At 43.6% G+C, this 21,550-nt stretch overlaps 1 protein-coding gene across 7 annotated transcripts in view; it reads right to left on the reverse strand.

The window, feature by feature from the left end:
* Nucleotides 1-14,395: 14,395 nt before the first annotated feature.
* Nucleotides 14,396-21,550, reverse strand: part of NTNG1 (netrin G1) — a 447,853-nt gene continuing 440,698 nt past the window's right edge. For all 7 annotated transcript variants that reach the window (XM_077277363.1, XM_077277361.1, XM_077277358.1 and 4 more), the window contains one exon: nt 14,396-15,820. In XM_077277363.1, the coding sequence (XP_077133478.1) occupies nt 15,600-15,820 (221 nt within the window). In that variant the 3' untranslated portion in view covers nt 14,396-15,599. The remainder of the gene's footprint in view (nt 15,821-21,550) is intronic.

The following is a 21,550-nucleotide window of genomic DNA, read 5'->3' on the forward strand; positions in this document are numbered from 1 at the left end:
CCAGTTACCTTCCTAGGTGGCACTGGTCAATTGCATGGCATCACCTTCCTCACGGTTCCCATGAATCTCCCCATTTCCTGTAGCACCGACACTTGCCCCTGCTAGTGGTTCCTCAGCCGTCTCACTCCGTAGAGCGACGTGGCAGAGCACTCCTGTACCTACGGACACATCAACTTTCACAGAAACATCATTATCAGGTTCAGTTGGCACAGGTACAACATTTTCACCATCAATCCTAGGGAAAAAATGGTTATCAGATGCAACATTACAAGATAAAGCATGGTCAGGTAACACATGCGATTTCCCATCATCATCATCATCATCATCAGGGTTAACGTTACCCTCATTAGTAGATTGGGGAGGGGTGTCAATGACGAAGTGTGCCACCAACCTCCCCAAATCAGTCCCCAACAAAACATCAGTGGGCAAATTATCAGACAGCCCCACTTCCTTCACCCCGCTCCCGGCACCCCAATCAATAAAAACCCGGGCCATCGGTAAGGGACAGCTGATGCCCCCAATCCCAGTGACAGTTAGGGTTTTCCCCGGAATGATTTCTTCATGGGCCGCCAGTTCGGGTCGGATGAGGGTTCGTTCAGCCCCGGTGTCCTTGAGGCCTGTAGCAACATGACCTCCCACAGTGACGGGCTGTACGTTGTCACACACCCTCCCAACCACACCACCCACCAAAAGAACTGCTGCATTCGGCCCTGGGGCCTTGGCTGGGGGGTTCTTCTGCTTGGTTGGACAGAAGGTACTGATATGACCAGGCTGCCTGCAGTGGTAACACTGGCGAAGTTCGGTGGAAGGTCTGGAGCTGTTGGCCACGGGGACAAGACCTCTGGTGTGTTGGCTGGCAGGGGTACTGGCGTTGGATGCAGGCTTACCCCCTCTTCAGCTGGTGGTGACTGGCTTCCGCACTTCCGATCTACGGTTGGCCTCATAGGCATCGGCAATCTGCGCTGCTTTCGTCACGTCTTTGGGTTCTCTGTCCATCACGAACTGTCGCACCTCAGTTGGGCAAAGATGGAAGAACTGGTCTTTGATCATCAGGTCTCGCAGCTGTGCAAAGGTGGTCACTGACAGTCCTTGGGTCCACTGGTCAAAGTGGGTCCCCAGTCCATGCACCACATCACTGTAACTGTCGTGTGGGCCACGTTGGAGGGTCCGAAACTTTTTACGGTACACCTCGGGTGTAAGCTGGTACTTGGCTATCAGAGCCTGCTTGATGGCCTCATAGTCACCATCTTGTTCTTGAGGGAGTGCAGCAAACGCCTCCAGAGCTTTGCCTCTCAGCCCTGGTGTCAGGTATCGTGCCCATTCTTGTGTAGGCAGCTGGTACTGTCTGCAGGCTTTCTCAAAGGCCCGCAGAAAAGTGTCCAAGTCCCCATCCTTTTCCATAACAGGAAAGTGGTCGGGCCGGGGCTTTAGTGTCTGAGCACTGCTGGACTCACGGCTCTGGGCGGTGGAAGGCGTCCCCCCCTGCCGGAGCATCTCCAGTTCATGTTCTCGCTGGGCTTGGCACTCGGCTCACTGGGCCTCTCGCTCGGCTCTCTCTGCCTCTCGCTCGGCTCGCTCCTGGTATTGCTGGATCAGCTGCAGGCGTCTCTCTAGGTCATCTGCGGAGCATTGTTGCAGAGCCAGCTGCAGAAGGAGGTCTGCGCCCCCTTGGTTGCCAGTAGGGCCCGTATTCAGTGGTTGGACCTCTGCTGCAGCACCATGTTCGCTTGTGCCGGCTTCTGCGTCCTCTGGGCTCTGTGGCCTGGCTTGGTCTGCTTCAAATTGCATCAGTTCAGCGACCATTTGAGCCTTGTTCTTACCCTGGGGGTTCAGGCATGGTACGTGCATATCCCAGCAAGAGTGTCTTTCTTCTGCTGGGTGTACCAGGCTTCTCCTTTCGCAGCCATGGTTGCCAAATAAAAGATAGGATAGAAAAACGAAGAGAAAGGGAGGGGATAATTACCAGTACACAATTGTCTCACAATTAATAAGCACTGAGTTTGTTCTCCCAAACTTATTTGCGCAGAGTTCTCGCAAGAACTTTCTGCAAGTTTTTAGTGAGAGGAATGATTGCTCAAACCAAATCACTAATGCTCTAATATCCCACCGCCTTGCCACCAATTGTCGCGATTCACCCCGTGACTGTCAAGATCCCTTAGCCGCGGCCAGCAGTTTGTCACAAAATCCACAGGGATTCCTGACCACTGCCACAATGTGATGAAAAAACACACACGAGGCTATTGACCTCTTAGTTTACAGCAGGGGCTTATTTTAGGTATCCCACTGCTCTTCAATATACCATGAACTGCAGGGATTTGTGTATCCTGTCATGATCTCAATGGCAAGAGATCATAGCATCAGCATATATAGGAACTAGCTCTTGGAAGATGGAAACTGAGCTGACCATGAACTAAACCTAACGCACAACTAGCAGTGGCCGGGTAGCATGCCTACGTTGATTCTAGATGCCCAGCACCAGCCGGAGGACTAAATAAAACTAGCAGAGGAAAATATTAGTCCTAGCTCACCTCTAGAGAAATACCCCGAAAGGAGACAGAGGCCCCCCACATGTATTGGCGGTGAATCAAGAGGAAATAACAAACGTAGTATGAAAATAGGTTTAGCAAATTTGAGGTCCACTTACTACACAGCAGAAGACAGAAAGGACACTTTCATGGTCAGCTAAAAACCCTATCAAAACACCATCCAGAAATTACTTTAAAACTCTGGCATTAACTCATAACACCAGAGTGGCAATTCCTGTTCACAAGAGCTTTCCAGACACAGTAACGAAACTACAGCTGTGAACTGGAACAAAAATGCAAAAACAAACATGGACAAGAGTCCAACTTATCTAGTAGTTGTCTAGGAGAGCTTTCCAGACACAGTAACGAAACTACAGCTGTGAACTGGAACAAAAATGCAAAAACAAACATGGACAAGAGTCCAACTTATCTAGTAGTTGTCTAGGAGCAGGAACAAGCACAGAGAGGCTTCTGATAACATTGTTGACCGGCAAGCAACTAACAGAGCAGCAAGGTTATATAGCGACTCCCACATCTTGATGGGAACAGGTGAACAGAGAAGATGAAGACACCAGTTCAATTCCACCAGTAGCCACCGGGGGAGCCCAGAATCCAAATTCACAACAGTACCCCCCCCTCAAGGAGGGGGCACCGAACCCTCACCAGAACCACCAGGGCGATCAGGATGGGCCCTATGAAAGGCACGAACCAGATCAGAGGCATGAACATCAGATGCATTCACCCAAGAATTATCCTCCTGGCCGTATCCCTTCCACTTGACCAGATACTGGAGTCTCCGTCTGGAAACACGAGAGTCTAAGATTTTCTCCACAACGTACTCCAACTCACCCTCAACCAACACCGGAGCAGGAGGCTCAACGGAAGGCACAACCGGTACCTCATACCTGCGCAATAATGACCGATGAAAAACGTTATGAATAGAAAAGGATGCAGGGAGGTCCAAACGGAAGGAAACAGGGTTAAGAATCTCCAATATCTTATACGGGCCGATGAACCGAGGCTTAAACTTAGGAGAAGAGACCCTCATAGGGACAAAACGAGAAGACAACCACACCAAGTCCCCAACACGAAGACGAGGACCAACACGACGACGGCGGTTAGCAAAAAGCTGAGTCTTCTCCTGGGACAACCTCAAATTGTCCACCACCTGCCCCCAGATCTGATGCAATCTCTCCACCACAGCATCCACTCCAGGACAATCCGAAGATTCCACCTGACCAGAGGAAAATCGAGGATGAAACCCCGAATTACAGAAAAACGGGGACACCAAAGTGGCAGAGCTGGCCCGATTATTGAGAGCGAACTCCGCCAATGGCAAAAAAGCAACCCAATCATCCTGGTCAGCAGACACAAAACACCTCAGATATGTCTCCAGGGTCTGATTAATCCGCTCAGTCTGGCCATTCGTCTGAGGATGGAAAGCGGACGAAAAAGATAAATCTATGCCCATCCTAGCACAGAATGCCCGCCAAAATCTAGACACGAATTGGGTCCCTCTGTCAGAAACGATATTCTCAGGAATACCATGCAAACGAACAACATTTTGAAAAAACAGAGGAACCAACTCGGAAGAAGAAGGCAACTTGGGCAGAGGAACCAAATGGACCATCTTAGAGAAACGGTCACACACCACCCAGATGACAGACATCTTCTGAGAAACAGGCAGATCTGAAATAAAATCCATCGAGATGTGCGTCCAAGGCCTCTTAGGAATAGGCAAGGGCAACAACAATCCACTAGCCCGAGAACAACAAGGCTTGGCCCGAGCACAAACGTCACAAGACTGCACAAAGCCTCGCACATCTCGTGACAGGGAAGGCCACCAGAAGGACCTTGCCACCAAATCCCTGGTACCAAAAATGCCAGGATGACCTGCCAACGCAGAAGAATGAACCTCAGAGATGACTCTACTGGTCCAATCATCAGGAACAAACAGTTTATCAGGTGGGCAACGATCAGGTCTATCCGCCTGAAACTCCTGCAAGGCCCGCCGCAGGTCTGGAGAAACGGCTGACAATACCACTCCATCCTTAAGGATACCTGTGGGCTCAGAGTTACCAGGCGAGTCAGGCTCAAAACTCCTAGAAAGGGCATCCGCCTTAACATTCTTAGAACCCGGTAGGTATGACACCACAAAATTAAACCGAGAGAAAAATAATGACCAGCGCGCCTGTCTAGGATTCAGGCGCCTGGCGGTCTCAAGATAAACCAAATTTTTGTGGTCAGTCAATACCACCACCTGATGTCTGGCCCCCTCAAGCCAATGGCGCCACTCCTCAAAAGCCCACTTCATGGCCAAAAGCTCCCGATTCCCAACATCATAATTCCGCTCAGCGGGCGAAAATTTACGGGAAAAGAAGGCACAAGGCCTCATCACGGAGCAGTCAGAACTTTTCTGCGACAACACTGCCCCAGCTCCGATCTCAGAAGCGTCGACCTCAACCTGAAAAGGTAGAGCAACATCAGGCTGACGCAACACAGGGGCAGAGGAAAAACGGCGCTTAAGCTCCCGAAAGGCCTCCACAGCATCAGGGGACCAATCAGCAACATCAGCACCCTTCTTAGTCAAATCGGTCAATGGCTTAGCAATATCCGAAAAACCAGCAATAAATCGACGATAAAAGTTAGCAAAGCCCAAAAATTTCTGAAGACTCTTAAGAGAAGAGGGCTGCGTCCAATCACAAATAGCTTGAACCTTGACAGGATCCATTTCAATGGAAGAGGGGGAAAAAATATATCCCAAAAAGGAAATCCTCTGTACCCCAAAAACACACTTAGAACCCTTCACACACAAAGAATTAGACCGCAAAACCTGAAAAACCCTCCTGACTTGCTGGACATGAGAGTCCCAGTCATCCGAAAAAATCAGAATATCATCCAGATACACAATCATAAATTTATCCAAATAATCGCGAAAAATATCATGCATAAAGGACTGGAAAACTGACGGAGCATTTGAAAGACCAAAAGGCATCACTAAATACTCAAAGTGGCCCTCGGGCGTATTAAATGCGGTTTTCCACTCATCCCCCTGCCTGATTCGCACCAAATTATACGCCCCACGAAGGTCAATCTTAGAGAACCACTTGGCCCCCTTTATGCGAGCAAACAAATCAGTCAGCAACGGCAATGGGTATTGATATTTAACAGTGATTTTATTCAAAAGCCGATAATCAATACATGGTCTCAAAGAGCCGTCTTTTTTTGACACAAAGAAAAAACCGGCTCCTAAGGGAGATGACGATGGACGAATATGTCCCTTTTCCAAGGACTCCTTTATATATTCACGCATAGCAGCATGTTCAGGCACAGACAGATTAAATAAACGACCCTTTGGGTATTTACTACCCGGGATTAAATCTATGGCACAATCGCACTCTCGGTGCGGAGGTAACGAACCAAGCTTGGATTCTTCAAAGACGTCACGATAGTCAGACAGGAACTCAGGAATTTCAGAGGGAATAGATGATGAAATGGAAACCACAGGTACATCCCCATGAGCCCCCTTACATCCCCAGCTCAACACAGACATAGCTTTCCAGTCGAGGACTGGGTTGTGAGATTGCAGCCAAGGCAATCCTAGCACCAAATCATCATGTAGATTATACAGCACCAGAAAGCGAATAATCTCCTGGTGATCCGGATTAATACGCATAGTTACTTGTGTCCAGTATTGTGGTTTATTATTAGCCAATGGGGTGGAGTCAATCCCCTTCAGAGGAATAGGAGTCTCCAAAGGCTCTAAATCATACCCACAGCGTTTGGCAAAGGACCAATCCATAAGACTCAAAGCGGCGCCAGAGTCGACATAGGCGTCCGTGGTAATAGATGACAAAGAGCAAATCAGGGTCACAGATAGAATAAACTTAGACGGTAAGGTGCAAATGGAAACAGATTTACCAAGCTTTTTAGTGCGCTTAGAGCATGCTGATATAACATGAGTAGAATCACCACAATAGAAACACAACCCATTTTTCCGTCTAAAATTCTGCCGCTCGCTTCGGGACAGAATTCTATCACACTGCATACTCTCTGGCGATTTCTCAGTGGACACCGCCAGATGGTGCACTGGTTTGCGCTCCCGCAAACGCCTATCGATCTGAATAGCCATTGTCATGGACTCATTCAGACCCGCAGGCACAGGGAACCCCACCATAACATCCTTAATGGCATCAGAGAGACCCTCTCTGAAAGTCGCCGCCAGGGCGCACTCATTCCACTGAGTAAGCACAGACCATTTACGGAATCTTTGGCAGTAAATTTCCGCTTCATCTTGCCCCTGAGATAGGGACATCAAAGTTTTTTCTGCCTGAAGCTCCAAATGAGGTTCGTCATAAAGCAACCCCAAGGCCAGAAAAAACGCATCCACATTGAGCAACGCAGGATCCCCTGGTGTCAATGAAAAAGCCCAGTCTTGAGGGTCGCCCCGGAGCAAGGAAATCACAATCCTGACCTGCTGTGCAGGATCTCCGGCAGAGCGAGATTTCAGGGACAAAAATAATTTGCAATTATTTCGAAAATTCTGAAACCCAGATCTATTCCCCGAGAAAAATTCCGGCAAAGGAATTCTCGGCTCAGATACAGGTGCATGACAAACAAAATCTTGCAAATTTTGTACCTTCGTGGCGAGATTATTCAAACCTGCAGTTACACTCTGAAGATCCATTGCAAACAGGTGAACACAGAGCCATTCAAAGGAGAGAAAAAAAAAAAAAAAAAAAAAAAATTTCAGCAGACTACTTATTTCTCTCCTTTCTCAGCCAAGGATTTTAACCCTTTAGTGGGCCGGTCAAACTGTCATGATCTCAATGGCAAGAGATCATAGCATCAGCATATATAGGAACTAGCTCTTGGAAGATGGAAACTGAGCTGACCATGAACTAAACCTAACGCACAACTAGCAGTGGCCGGGTAGCATGCCTACGTTGATTCTAGATGCCCAGCACCAGCCGGAGGACTAAATAAAACTAGCAGAGGAAAATATTAGTCCTAGCTCACCTCTAGAGAAATACCCCGAAAGGAGACAGAGGCCCCCCACATGTATTGGCGGTGAATCAAGAGGAAATAACAAACGTAGTATGAAAATAGGTTTAGCAAATTTGAGGTCCACTTACTACACAGCAGAAGACAGAAAGGACACTTTCATGGTCAGCTAAAAACCCTATCAAAACACCATCCAGAAATTACTTTAAAACTCTGGCATTAACTCATAACACCAGAGTGGCAATTCCTGTTCACAAGAGCTTTCCAGACACAGTAACGAAACTACAGCTGTGAACTGGAACAAAAATGCAAAAACAAACATGGACAAGAGTCCAACTTATCTAGTAGTTGTCTAGGAGAGCTTTCCAGACACAGTAACGAAACTACAGCTGTGAACTGGAACAAAAATGCAAAAACAAACATGGACAAGAGTCCAACTTATCTAGTAGTTGTCTAGGAGCAGGAACAAGCACAGAGAGGCTTCTGATAACATTGTTGACCGGCAAGCAACTAACAGAGCAGCAAGGTTATATAGCGACTCCCACATCTTGATGGGAACAGGTGAACAGAGAAGATGAAGACACCAGTTCAATTCCACCAGTAGCCACCGGGGGAGCCCAGAATCCAAATTCACAACAGTATCCCGCTTACAGTTCCACTTAAACCTTGCAGCTCTCTGGCGCCCCCCTTTCTGTCAGGTCAGATTAGGTACTGCACCTAGGGTGATTAGTCGCCAGAAAGGCTGCCTGCTATGTACTGGCTATTGGGCACTCTGCAGCGAGGCGATAACTACTCCCGCTCGGGCAGGAACAATAATTATCAAGCCGCAGTCGCTGCAGTGACACCCAACGGCCTGTACACGGTATTGCTGCCACCAGCTCCGATTAAACGGGTCCGGAGCTAACCCAAAAACAGTAGCGTAATTTCCCTTCAAGAGACTTAGGGTACGTTTTTAGAGCAGGGAGAAAGAACTGGCATGCAATGATATACCCCACAAAATGTAGACAGTGCTTTATCAAAATATTTTACAAAGATGTTACAAATGAGACAATTGCAAATATGTACAAGGTAATTATAAAAATAAAAGGATTAAATGAAGAAAAGGTAACACTTACATATTCTCAGATCATTGCATTGCAGGCAACAGGCTAGGAGAACTTTCCATCTATCCCAGTGCATTTGCACTCGCAGTCTGGTCGCTTCAGGTAAAAACTCACAACTCCCCCCTGGAAGCCTGCCAGCAACTTTATAACCTACAGCCTGTGACCTCACAGAAAGGGCTGGTTTTTCCAACCCCTCCTCTCTCGTCACGGTTACTCACTGTGCATTAAATATATCTGATGCCCGTAACTTCGCTCCAGAACATGTCATAAACGTACCATACCCAGCATTCATCTCGGATTAACGTGGGCTTTCTAATGAGATCGAATATGTCCTATTATTTACAGAGCAATCCCTACTTCTTCACCCAATGGAGTTAGACATCTGTGTTTAGAGTGATGGGTAGATGCTTCGATGGAGATCAAGGATATGTATTTATCATTCTCCTATCTTACATCGTCTGCCTAATATCTTACAAAAATGGAACAAAGGACCGCATGGTTCTAGAAGTTTCTAATCCAGTTAAAACTACAGGAAATGCCGGTCGTAAATACCTTTCGTCAATAAAACTCTCTTCCCCCATGTACATTGACAAGGCAGCTCTTGGCTGAGTGAAAGGGAAGGGGGTTTTTTTTTTAGCCCACAGCTTGCTAGCAAGAGAAACTACTTATATGATATTTCATACCATATCGTGACACCACCATACACACAACATGTTCACGCTCCAGGCCACAAGGGGGATCCTATTGACCCTATTGATCCTATTTACTAGGTGACTCCCCTATATATATTGTGGTTTGGAGGGAAAGAGAAGGCAGTTTCAGTCAGATTGTCAGAGAGACAGAAGGGAGCAGACCGACTTAGAGGGTCAGAAGGTCTGAAGGGGCCGTGTAGTCCGAAGCACTACAGCTCCTGGAAAGAGACATACAGAAAGCCGAACATTGTTCAGTGAGCATAAAGGAGAGCGAAGCACAGGAGAGTAACATCAGGGGAGACCAGCTAAGAGCAGGCTGCCTCCCTCTGAGGTGTAGATAACCGGTAGCTGGACCACCGAGGTTGTAAGGACTCTATGACTTACATCAGAGACCGGCAGGACAGCTGAACTGAAAGTTACCTGTCCGCCTTAATACCCAGGAGGCACAGTGACACCTATAGAGCCCGGGGCCTGCTAGAGTCCCTGTAAAAAGGCTCAAGTCACCAGTCATACGGGTTATGTCCTATCCTATATGGGGGACAGAGAGAAGAACAGTGAGGACCTTATCTGAAGCCATAGGCAGTAAGGGACTACAACACCTCCGCGCTAGAGGAAGGCTTTTAACTCCACCTGGTAAAAGGGACTCTGGATTCGCTTCCAAGCCGGCCGGACCGTGCCTGCCCTGTGATCTGGTACCCTGGACTGTGGCTGCCTGAAGTCTTCAGCAAACCAGGTAAAGAGGCTGCAAACCTGTGTCCTCAGTCTTTACTGCGCCATTCACCATCTTCCATCTACATACCGGGAGCCCTGGGGACACACTTCACCTATGGGAAGTTATACCATCTAGCTGCCTAAACATCACCCCAGAGGACCCCTTAAAGCAGCGTCGGTCCACACTGACCGAGTACCACAGGTAGTGGCACGAACATAAACTTTATTCATTAAATCCCTTTAAAGACTTTCCCCTTTTACATGGGCGCCCAGGGCCACGGACCGGGTCGCCGCCGTGACGCGTCCCCTTAAGTACTGGACCCGGTACCGAGTACCCCACGGCCCTGGTGGGCGACTCACTTTGTCCACTGTGCACAACATAATCAAGAAGTTTACAACCCATGGCACTGTAAATTGACGAAAGGCTACAATGCAGAATAGTGAATAATCAGCCCCATTCAAGTTCCAAAGAAATTCAATCTCTCTTGCAGGGTCAGGGTGCATCATTGTCAGCACAAACTATTCGTCTACATTTAAATTAAATTAAATACTATGGCAAAAGACCCAGGAGGACCAACTGCTGACTCAGATACATAAAAAAGCTAGACAGCAGTTTGCCAAATTATACATGAGTAAACCAAAACCCTCCTGGGAAAGCATCCTGTGAAAAGATGAGACCAAGCTACAGCTTTTTGGTGAATCACATCATTCTACTGCTTATTGAAAATGGAATAAGGCCTACAAAGAAAAGAACACAGTACCTACAGTCAAATATGGTGGAGGTTTAAAGATGTTTTGGGGTTGTTTTGTTGCCTGTGGCACAGGGTGTCTTGATTTTGTGCAAGGCATCTTGAACTCTGAAGATTACCACAGAATCCTAGAATTTTGGGTCTCAATGTAGTGCCCAGTGTCAGAAATCTGGGTTTGCATCCTAGGTCATGGGTCTTCCAGCAGAACAATGACCCCAAACATACTTAAAGAAACACCCAGAAATGGATGGAAACAAAGCACTGGAGAGTTTTGAAGTGGCAGCATTGAGTCCAGATCTATATTCCATTTAACACCCATTGCAAGATTTTAAAATTGCTGTTGGGAGAATGCGCCTTTCAAATTTGAGAGACCTGGAGAAGTTTGCAAAAGGAGAGTGGTCAAAAATTCCAGTTGAGAGGTGTAAGAAGCTTGTTGATGGTTAAAGGATGTGCCTGATTGCAGTTATTTATTCCAAAGGGTGTGTAACAAAATATTAAGTTGAGGGTGCCATCAAATTTATCCAGACCATTTTTAGGGTTTGGTGTGAAATTATATACATTTTGCCTGTGTTGTTCCAATGCACACAAAGAAAATAAACAGGTGTATAACAAAATATGTGTGATTGCAATAATGTTCCAGGAGTATTACTTAATTTTCTGGAACAATTTCAAGGGTGTCAATACTTTCAGCCATGACTATATGCATCTATATGCACCCTTACAACTGCCTGTATGAAAATATATTAGTCTCAAAACAGATAGAACAGGAATTCCTAAATATTATGTGAACATATAATCCCTTAAAAACTTTACCTTTATTATTCAAAAATTCTAAAAAACACTAACCCAGTACTTTAAGTGGTTAGCTACCAAAAATAGAAAAAATGACCAAAAGATGCCTAACATGGCCCTACACTAGGCCTAATAGTCGATAGGGTCAATAAGGGGAATATCTGTGAATTTATTTATCTTTTTTAATTCCTGCTCTTTGCTATATTGTTTTCCCACCTATATTGATAGGGCGGCTGTAGGGAAGTGAGGGATAGTCCACGGTGAGTGGGGGCACCAAAAAATCGTTCTCTTAGGGTGCCAACCTCCACAGCCAGGCAGGTTTGACTATTAGGCTTCTTTAGGTCATTTTTTCTATTTTTCGGATCTAACCACTTAAAGTACTGGGTTGGTGTTTTTAAGAATTTTTGAATAATAAAAATAAAGCTTTTAAGGGATTATATGTTCACATAAAAATATATTCCCAGCAGGACTTGTCACTCTGTAGCAAAATTGACTCTTCCATTATGCAAACTTACAAAACCACTGCTTGATATATATTTCATAGCTCTTAACAATGCCCATGAAGTGTGAACATAAAAACTGTCCATGACAACCCACTTGTTTACATGATGACAACCCTTGTGGTGTCACTATCCACTATGGAGCTTCAAAGCAGACCCACCAGGCTTGTGATAAGTGCCATCCTTGCACCAGGGTGCTTATGCACTTGTGCCTTAAATGGAACCCATCAACCTTAATTCCACAAAAACTCAAAACCTCTTGCTTTATGGCCGTTATCAGCAGTAAAACAATGCAAGTGACATTAGCCATCATTTTTGTTATATGTTCACCTTTGTGACGTCTTCAACTGATCTGTTTTTACGATGCAGTGTTGTTGGCTCCTGTGACACAATGCACCACCACTTCAGCACCACCTCCTTCTGGGTGTAGCTGGTGTGTGGCAACTGTGGGTCTCATTGCTAAATTTATTGGACCAGTGACCCTTATGGGCCTCAAAGGTCAATGCCATTGTCATTGGTATTTTAAGAAATCAGCAGAAAAAAAATCAGCAGCAACTTTAATGCCATTGATCACACACATTTTCACCCTTTGTAAATGCTGAGCCTAAAAAGATTGCACCAAACCTCCGGCACATATGGTACATTACTACTAGCCCAACCCTGCGTTTGTATGAAATATGCTGTCTGACAGGTACTGGAACCAGAGCTTGTTATTTCGCTAATGATCAGTTCTGAGTATTGACAAAACTATTTAGCATTGAAACATTGACAATGAACTTTTCTATAGAATTGTGAATAGCTATTGAGAGAAAACTCTGGGTCTATGTCCCACGTTGACTTCTGTTTTGCCCGAGTTGTTCACATTGTACTAAAAAGAAAATTGAAGGTAAGTAATTGCTAGTTTGACTGAGCAGGAAAGAGTGTTTCGTACAAATAAGGGTCAAATGTTATTTTGTAAAGTTAATTTCCTGAGGTAATAGGGATGAGAGAATTCATCCGAGTAGAGTTGAATTCTCTGTGAATTTTGAAAAAAATTATATTGTCCAGAATACAGATTTTTTGCAACTCACTCAGCGCAAATTCATCAAAATAGCAACCAGAGACAGCCATATTATCTGAATTATAGAGAGCTAGTTAAAAAAAAAAATACCTTACCACTCACCTGTCCTGTCACTCTCAATCCTGTCCTTCACAGCTCTTCTTTTTCCCTTTACCTGTTGCTTGCATTCTCTTTGACCTCTTCGCTGCAGGCTAGGCCTTCCAGTTTGACAAGGTCATGGATGTCACTGTACGCTATGCTGTTACTTGATTAGGCCTCATTACATAGCCCATCTCAAGTAAAGAGGCCTAGTTGAGCCACAAGTCCTTGACTAGGACTCGTTACATAGCCCATCTAAAGTAACGAGGCCTAGTTGAGTCAGAAGTCCTGGCCTTGAGTGAAGAGATTGAGCACAACTGGGTAAGAGTAAAAGAAGAGTTGCGGAGGATTAGGCAGTCACTGGGGTGGAATACGTGAGGTGAGTACTATTTTTTTTTACATCTTATGTTTCTTATACCCTGGGGTCTAGAAAGACCCTAGAGAACAACAAGGAACATTCTCTGACAGACTGACACCAACTGACAGACTGATTTTCAAAAGGATCTGCCACCTAAATTCAGCAGGCCAGGTACTTCTTTTTCCTGACATTTGTCGAGGGAGAGTCAGGAGGCCCCCATACACATTAGACTGTCAGCCGACCAATACAGAAAACCAAATAAAGATGTTACCATCAACAATCACCGTTGTTGCATACTACTCAATCCTGAAAGTTGGTAGCCAGTTTATGGAATAGTCAAAAGTGCAAATGTGGCAGTTCTACCCAGACTTTAAAATCTTTAGGGACCAACAGGCTCTTTTGTCTTACAGCAAGATACCAGTAATATAAATGGCACATTGCATCTGGTAGAGTTACAAATTACTAGATTTTTTTTACACCTACGGAGATAGACGTGATGCTTCCTGAACTGCTTCCTATGAGCCCCATCTGTAGCTATTGCTTCTTGAAAGGTTATTTTCTCCTATCTTCAGGAGTGCACCGCTCCTATACCTCCTGGCTCCTTCTTGCCATTAATCAGGACACTGCTGATGATGGACAATTTGGAACTGTGGACTCTCCGATGTTGTTACAAGCAGAGTCAGCTTTACCTCTGCAGTATTGGAGGAGCACAGGGGACCTGAGGCTGGCTGTATCCTTCAAACTTTGTCCTGTTTAACTTTTAAGCTCCCACCACCACTTTTACCTCCTGAAAAAAAAAAGAATTGCATTACATTGTCTGAAATTGTTTTCAGTTCTGTTTATTCCTTGAAATCTTCCAGTGTTTTAAAACAACAAGAAAACATTTAGAATTTCCTTTGGTGGAACATTATTACACGTCTTTTGAATGTAAACTTGTGGCTTTCCATAACACCAGCATACGCTCCCTAAGGAAGATTTTCTGAGCATGTCACCCATTTACGGCTTAAAGAGAGCAAGGGAACATTTAGCCCTTAAAGCCGTGAAAGAGAGAAAATGAGTAACAGAATAGAATTCAAATAAGGTAAAGAAAAAAAGTAATAAAAAGAAAAAAAATATTTTCTGATCCTTTGATGAAGATAATCACTTAATAGATTGTCTGCTAAACACGGATTTGCAATAATACAAAAAATCTACATTTTACATTATTTCAAGAAAAATAACTTCATTTGAATACAAAAGGATAAATACATTTTATTTTTGCTTAAACTCTAGCCTTTTCTCATATTGGATATCATACGCCTTATATACTTTTTTTTATTCGGTTTTGGCGTATCTATGATATACAAGCCTTAATTTACTCTCTTAAAGGATATGGGGCCAAGGAAGGGAGATATGTGCGTCACTAACATTGGAGAAAAAAAAATAAATCTTTCGACCAACAAGGGTATACGGAGCGACGTTCACAAAAGCACAGGTGTTAGGGTATTAGGGGACCAATATGGCCGCTTTCCTTTACCCACAATGCACTGGCAGCAAAGAATGACGCTATTTGGTTGGTCCACACACTGGATAGAGAGGTACAGAAACTGTGTGGAAGTGGCAAACAAGCTCTTGTTGTCCTTTTCTGGAGCAATTTATTAACGTGATTGATCCTGCCATGGTAGCAGTCCTGCTTGGGGCAGCTTGCCTCTTGGGGCTTTTGGATGGGTAGAAGGATTATTTTACCTGCAATTACCATGGCATCAGCTTTGCTTTAAGTGACCTTGTTGCTTTGGCCTTCTATTTGCTGAAGGTCCTTTCAGCTGGTTCTGATACCACGGCAGTCCTTCTTGGGTCAGCCGCCTCATGAGCCAAAATCATAACAGTCATGGATCTCTCATTCACAAATTGGTACATATGGCTTAGTACAGTCAGGCCCTCTCAAGTGTAATTATAATTTATGTATCCCATTATATTTATTTCTCTTTGTCTCTTGTAGTCACTTTTTGTTCTCCGTGGGAAATTGCAGGTACATTATTCACGTTTTTTTACAAAGTGCAGAGCCGAGCTACAATTATCATGGTGGTCAGACACAAGTTATGGGTGATGGATTCTTGTCCAGATTTAGAAGACGGACAGCTCCCAGTATCTTCACATTTCGGATTCTCGCACAATATTCCCTTGAAGCCACGAGGACATTGGCACCTCATGTTGTTGTGGCAAACTCCACCATTTTGACAACGAAGCAGCTCGTTGTCACAGATATTTGCTATGGGGAATAGAAAAAAATAAGATTAATATCATATTCTATAATATCATCTTCCATAATATAACATTATATCCAGTGTTAACAGGATTTTCTCATTTTCAAAAATTTTCATCCCATCAGCTATGTAAAAATAATAATAATAATAATAATAATATCAGCTGTATCTACTTCTTATCCAAAGTTGGTTATTGTTTACACACTGCCTCGGTGATGTCATGACTACAGTCCATGTGACCGCTGCAGTCAATCACTAGGATCAGTGGCTTGTGTCAACTACATCTGCATAACTATTCACGCGAAACAGCTGTCGCACTTCCCTGCCCTTCTAGGTCCACATCGTGTGCTTGTCCCTTCAGTAAAGACGCCCTTTAAGTTGCCATTAATGAGTGCCGCTATTTTTTCAACCTTCACTTGTCCATATATGCAATTTTTTTTAGCTGAGCGCCACCAAAAACTGTTTTTCGTGGATCATTGTATAGATTCTAGTGAAATTCACAATTCAAGTGATGTTTCCTAATTTAAAGTGATATGGACGTATGAGCAGTGCCTGTGTTTTATACCTCCATATTTTACGTCTGCATTACTGCTGAGCCCAGTGATTAGCTGCACTGGTCACAGATTCTTTAGTTGGGGCGCCTGTAAGCAGTCACTGGAAGCATCGGTGGAGAGCCAGCGCTGGAGCAGGAGAAAGTAAGTGCAGCTAATTTTATTATTTTTACATAGAGCAAGAAAAATTGGGTGAAAAAAATTATAGATTAAAAAAAAAAAACCTTTTTGATGTTTCAAACTTATAAAACAAAAAAGTAACATTTTGATTGCAATGATATTATATTGACAGGAAAACCTAATGAAAGAAGAGAAGATAGAAGGAAAAGTTGTCATTGTCACATAAAAATAATACATTTCAAAGGCTTCAACAGAAAGGTAAAAGATAGAATGAAACAAACGTCAATAGGTTCCCTAGTACTAATGGAATGATTGGAGAATAATCCCAGAATATTAGGTAAGTGACTTCCTCTGCAGACTGCCGGTGTATTGGTAGCAGGCACTGCCCACTTCTTTAACATCCAGAGGGAACGGGTGCAGGATTAACGGGAAGCAGGCTTACTGGTAAAGAGTCCCATGGTTCTTTGCTGATTGGCGGCTTGCACTCTCCAATCAGAGTACAGCAAAAATTAACCCTGAAGCTTCAGCAATCACATTTGGAGTTGACTTTGGAGACTTACAAATACTGATGGAAAATACTGACCGAATACTGAAAGTGTGAACATGGCCTAACACAGATATTTTATCATCGGCTATCATGGAAATATCTTAAAGGGAATTTGTGACCTGGTTTTTGCTATCTCATCTGAGAGCGGCATAATGTAGAAAATTAGACCCTGATTCCAGCTATGTATCACTTAGATTATTGGGAGCAGGAATAGTGACGCAATCAGAGTTTTAGATGTAGCATGTAGTAGAGCTCAGAAAGAGGCACCCATCCACACCACAGTTTTCTGCGTACGCTGTATATTGACAGTGAGCTCCTAATCAGTGGTGGGGGCGGAGTTAGACCAGGATGCACGTGAGCTGCAGTTTGAGTAGTGATAATATCCTGGTGATAAACACTCATTGTATTGAAACAACAACACACAGCCTAATAAGTGACACATTGCTGAAATCAGTCTCTCAGCCGCTACATCATGATGTCCTTAGATTACATAGCAAAAACCTGCTGACAGATTCAGCAGGGGAATGTGTCACAAGGAAATTATCTACTAATAATCAGTTTTTTACTAAATATATTTTTATTAAAATAGGCAATGTTTTTGTTTTTAAGTTTCATATCATGATCTGTACAAAAAAGGAGAAATCTTCCGATTATCACACTGACCTCTAGGCCATTCTTGACTCATACTTCCTGTCCTTTCAGGAAATCTACAAGTATATTAGCATAGACTGATGCAGAGCCTTGCTTTTGTACTGAAACATTTAATGAGAGTGGGAGTACAATTACAAAGGTCATTGTGGATCCTGTGTAATCAGCTGTCTATAGAGGGGCTACCTGCTATTGAAATCCTGTCTGTGATGATAATGATACTGCTGAAAAGTCTTATGTAATACATTTAACAAAAAAAGTTGATTGAAACAGTTGGTCATTTTCTGACGATGCATTCCCTTTAAGGAAGTTGTACAGGATTAGATAAACAGGGCTGCTCTTTTATGTCCACAAACAACGCCTCACTTGTTCGAAGGTTGTGTGTGGTATTTCAGCCCATCTCTTTTTATATGAATAGGGCTAACCTGCAATGCAAAAAATGGAAATTGGCCGCGTAGTGAAGGGGCTTAAAATCATTTCACCCGACGAACAGGCGTTTTGCTATTTTGCCAGCTTCTCTACACTAGGCAGGTATTGAGAATCGAGTGTTCCTCCGAATGTTCATTCACATTAATCAGCCAATGTAAATGCAACCTAGGATTTGTAGACCCTCACAGGAGATTTTATTCAGCTATGCCCCCGCCTATTGGTTCTCCGAAAAAAGTAGAACCCACCCTCAAGATCCACAACTTCGGTAACACCTTTTGGGTTCGTAAAAGCAAAAACTTGTCCCAACCCTATTACACTCCAAGATTACATGCCATGTTGTCTATCATTTGATACTTATAACATTATTTGTATGTGATATTTGCTAGTTAAATCTCAAAAACTAAATATGCCAAATTAAAATTTTCATGAGAAATATAAAAATCACATTGCACCCTTCTGCATAATTTAAGAGATAGCTGTGTATCGACTCTGAAACTGCGGTAACTTTTTTCTCCGTTTGGGCTTGTACACAAACGGGTTAATACCATGGTAGAGCCCATATGATGAATAGTGCTTAATGTGCTGCTTTCCCAGAGGTTCAGACCTTTCTCTGACAAGCGATTTGTCAAGTCCACGCCATTGGGAAAAATGGCAGTGACAGGAATGACAGACCTGCACAGCCCCCGTGCAGCGCAAAGTGTATGATTGTTTAAAATGGCGCGTTAGAAATCCATTTGACCTTTACTTGTATCTGATTCCTGGCAAGGAAAAAATATTTCCTTGACATTTTTATTAAAAGTAGAAAAAAATATTAATGTTTAGAAGAATAAAAAGTTACTTAAGTTTCTCATATCACCTTCTCAGAATTACCCGAGGAGCATTGCCTTAACGTGTCCATTAGGAACAGGCTCACATCAGGAAATGTAAGTTCTTCAAAGATGTTTAACTAGTCAGTGACAGAGAACGCAAGGACTTAAGCTGGCAATACACTTTAAATAGCGGTCGACGGTTGATCCGTCCATAGATATTTCTTCCAACTCCTCTGTGTGTATGGGATATAAATATGTTATTGTTCCCTTTTCTCCACAACCCCTTTAAGTGTGTATAATGTATGTTATTACTGTGTTCGTACACGGTGGTACTGCTACACATGAAGTGTATTACCACCGTGTACAAGAGCATTGCTATATTGTCTGTATATTGCTCTGTATATATATATATATATATATATATATATATATATATATATATATATATATATATTTATATGTTTGGCACACTTTGTATTAGGGAAAGTTTATCCCCGGGCCCAGTATAGTGATAGGGGCGTAGTGTCCATAGTTGGTCATTAGAGGGGGTCACTGTAGTGTATAGTTAGAGTAGGAGGGGCACGGAGGGATAAGAATAGTTAGGTTTCCTGGTGTTAGTCAGTTGGGGCCTGGACACCCGTGCAGCTCACAGGGCTGCCTAGCCAGGAGTCACTTTGCCCCGCAACGTTGAAGGGGCCCAGCATAGGAAAGCTACACTAAGAATTCCTCTAGGAGGAAAGAAGTACGGAAACGCTACGGACAAAGTTAAAGGAATCTGTCCCCATAGAGAGAAGTCTGGTCAGCACGGGTAGTACAAGCAAGATGTGGCAGGATTTTGCCTGGGCGGCAGTTCTTAGAACCAGGGTGAAGCGGTGTAGGACTCCTCTATCTGAGGCAAGAAACAGATTCAATGAAACAGATTCTGCGGGACCGGTAGATACGGTCCGACCCAGGGCTGAATATAGAGAAGGAGAGGACAGAGCAGGGACAGAAAAGAGGATACTGACTGTGATACCCGAAGTGCCTGTATTGGAGCAAGTTGTGCTGAGTAAACAAGTTCATATTGAAGTTAAGCCGGAGTGTGTCTCCTTTATTTCGGAACCGTCTGTGAGGAATGCATCCCCGTACCAGGCAAGTCCAGATGGCTCAGAGAATGGTTTTGCATGCCCTCATTGGTTTTGCATACCTTCACGCCCTCATTGTTTTCGCATGCCCACATTTCCTCATTGGTTTTGCATGACGCCACACTCTCACTGGTTTCGCATGCCCCCACACCCTCACTGGTTTACGTATGTCTCCACACCCTCACTGGTTTTGCATGCCCCCACACCCTCAATGGTTTTGAATGCTTCCACACCCTCACTGGTTTAGCATGCCCCCATGCCCTGACTAGTTTTGCATGCCCCCTCCCCCTCAATAGTTTTGTATGCCCCCATGCCCTCATTGGTGATTGAGAGTACTGACTTGTCCGAGAAAGCTTAGGCATGCCAGCAGTGTCAGTCGTCAATGAGTGAGGTGGGGACATACCACACCCATGGACAGTATGGTGCACTGAGCCCCCTGGCCAAACGAAGGGTGCATCCTAATTAGCATACTTTGATTAACCTTCAGTTTCTGCTGTATGGAGTCAGCAATTATAGAACTATTTTTATAGGTGTTATATCCCCTTTTAAGGCCATGCGCTTAGATTATACCGTCAGTGGAGGCTGATAAATTCCCTTTAACACCATAAGGAACGGGCAATTTTTCGCTTTTGCACTTTCGTTTTTTCATCTCCTTCTTCCAAGGGCCAAAACATATTTATAATGTCACTTACATAACTGTATTAAGACTTGTTTTTTTAGGTCATTGCTGGGCAACCAGATGTTTTTGCTGATACCATTTTGGAAGGAATACGACATTTTGGTCATGCCCTATTGCATTTTTTTTAGGAGTTGTGGTGACCAAAATAAAAAAACACAATTTTGGAGTTTAATTTTTTGTCTTTATATGTTGCTTACCAACCAGGTTAATTTATTTTATACTTTCATAGATTGGACTTTTATGGATGAAGCGATTCCAAATATGTGTATTTTTAAAATACAAATCTACCATATAGCTACCAATTTTTACAGATATATTGCAATTCTTTAACATAGCAGACTGTATATTTGGTCTTGTAAATTTTAACAACTTCTGAAGTATAACAGATGCTGAAGATCTAACAATTAAAATGAAAATTCACCATTTTTTTCTGAATGAAATGTGTTTTTTTTTATAAGTTCCTGTGAACCTGGCCTAAGGCTACTAATTTAACCAGGGGCATGTTTAGTACTTTATTAATTTACAATATGACGGCATGCACCTGGTTCAGATACAGTGAACAGAACCTGACAACTTTTTAGCTTTAAGCTGCATGTATTTTTAATAAATTACATCATCCTCATAAAAAAAGTAAAAATCCAGCAATCCCATAAAGGAATAAAGAAAACCATATTTATTTTAAAATCCTTAAAAACATTATAGAAAGTAGAGATAGGGGTGGGGGCGGGAAACATAAGTAAAATCACATGGATGACGTGTTTCAAACCATGCTGGTTCGTAATCATAGCCTTTTTTGTCAGGTACTCCACTCGGTGACCAGCTGGGAAT

This window comes from Ranitomeya variabilis, chromosome 8, assembly GCF_051348905.1.
Source record: "Ranitomeya variabilis isolate aRanVar5 chromosome 8, aRanVar5.hap1, whole genome shotgun sequence".
NCBI lineage: Eukaryota > Metazoa > Chordata > Amphibia > Anura > Dendrobatidae > Ranitomeya > Ranitomeya variabilis.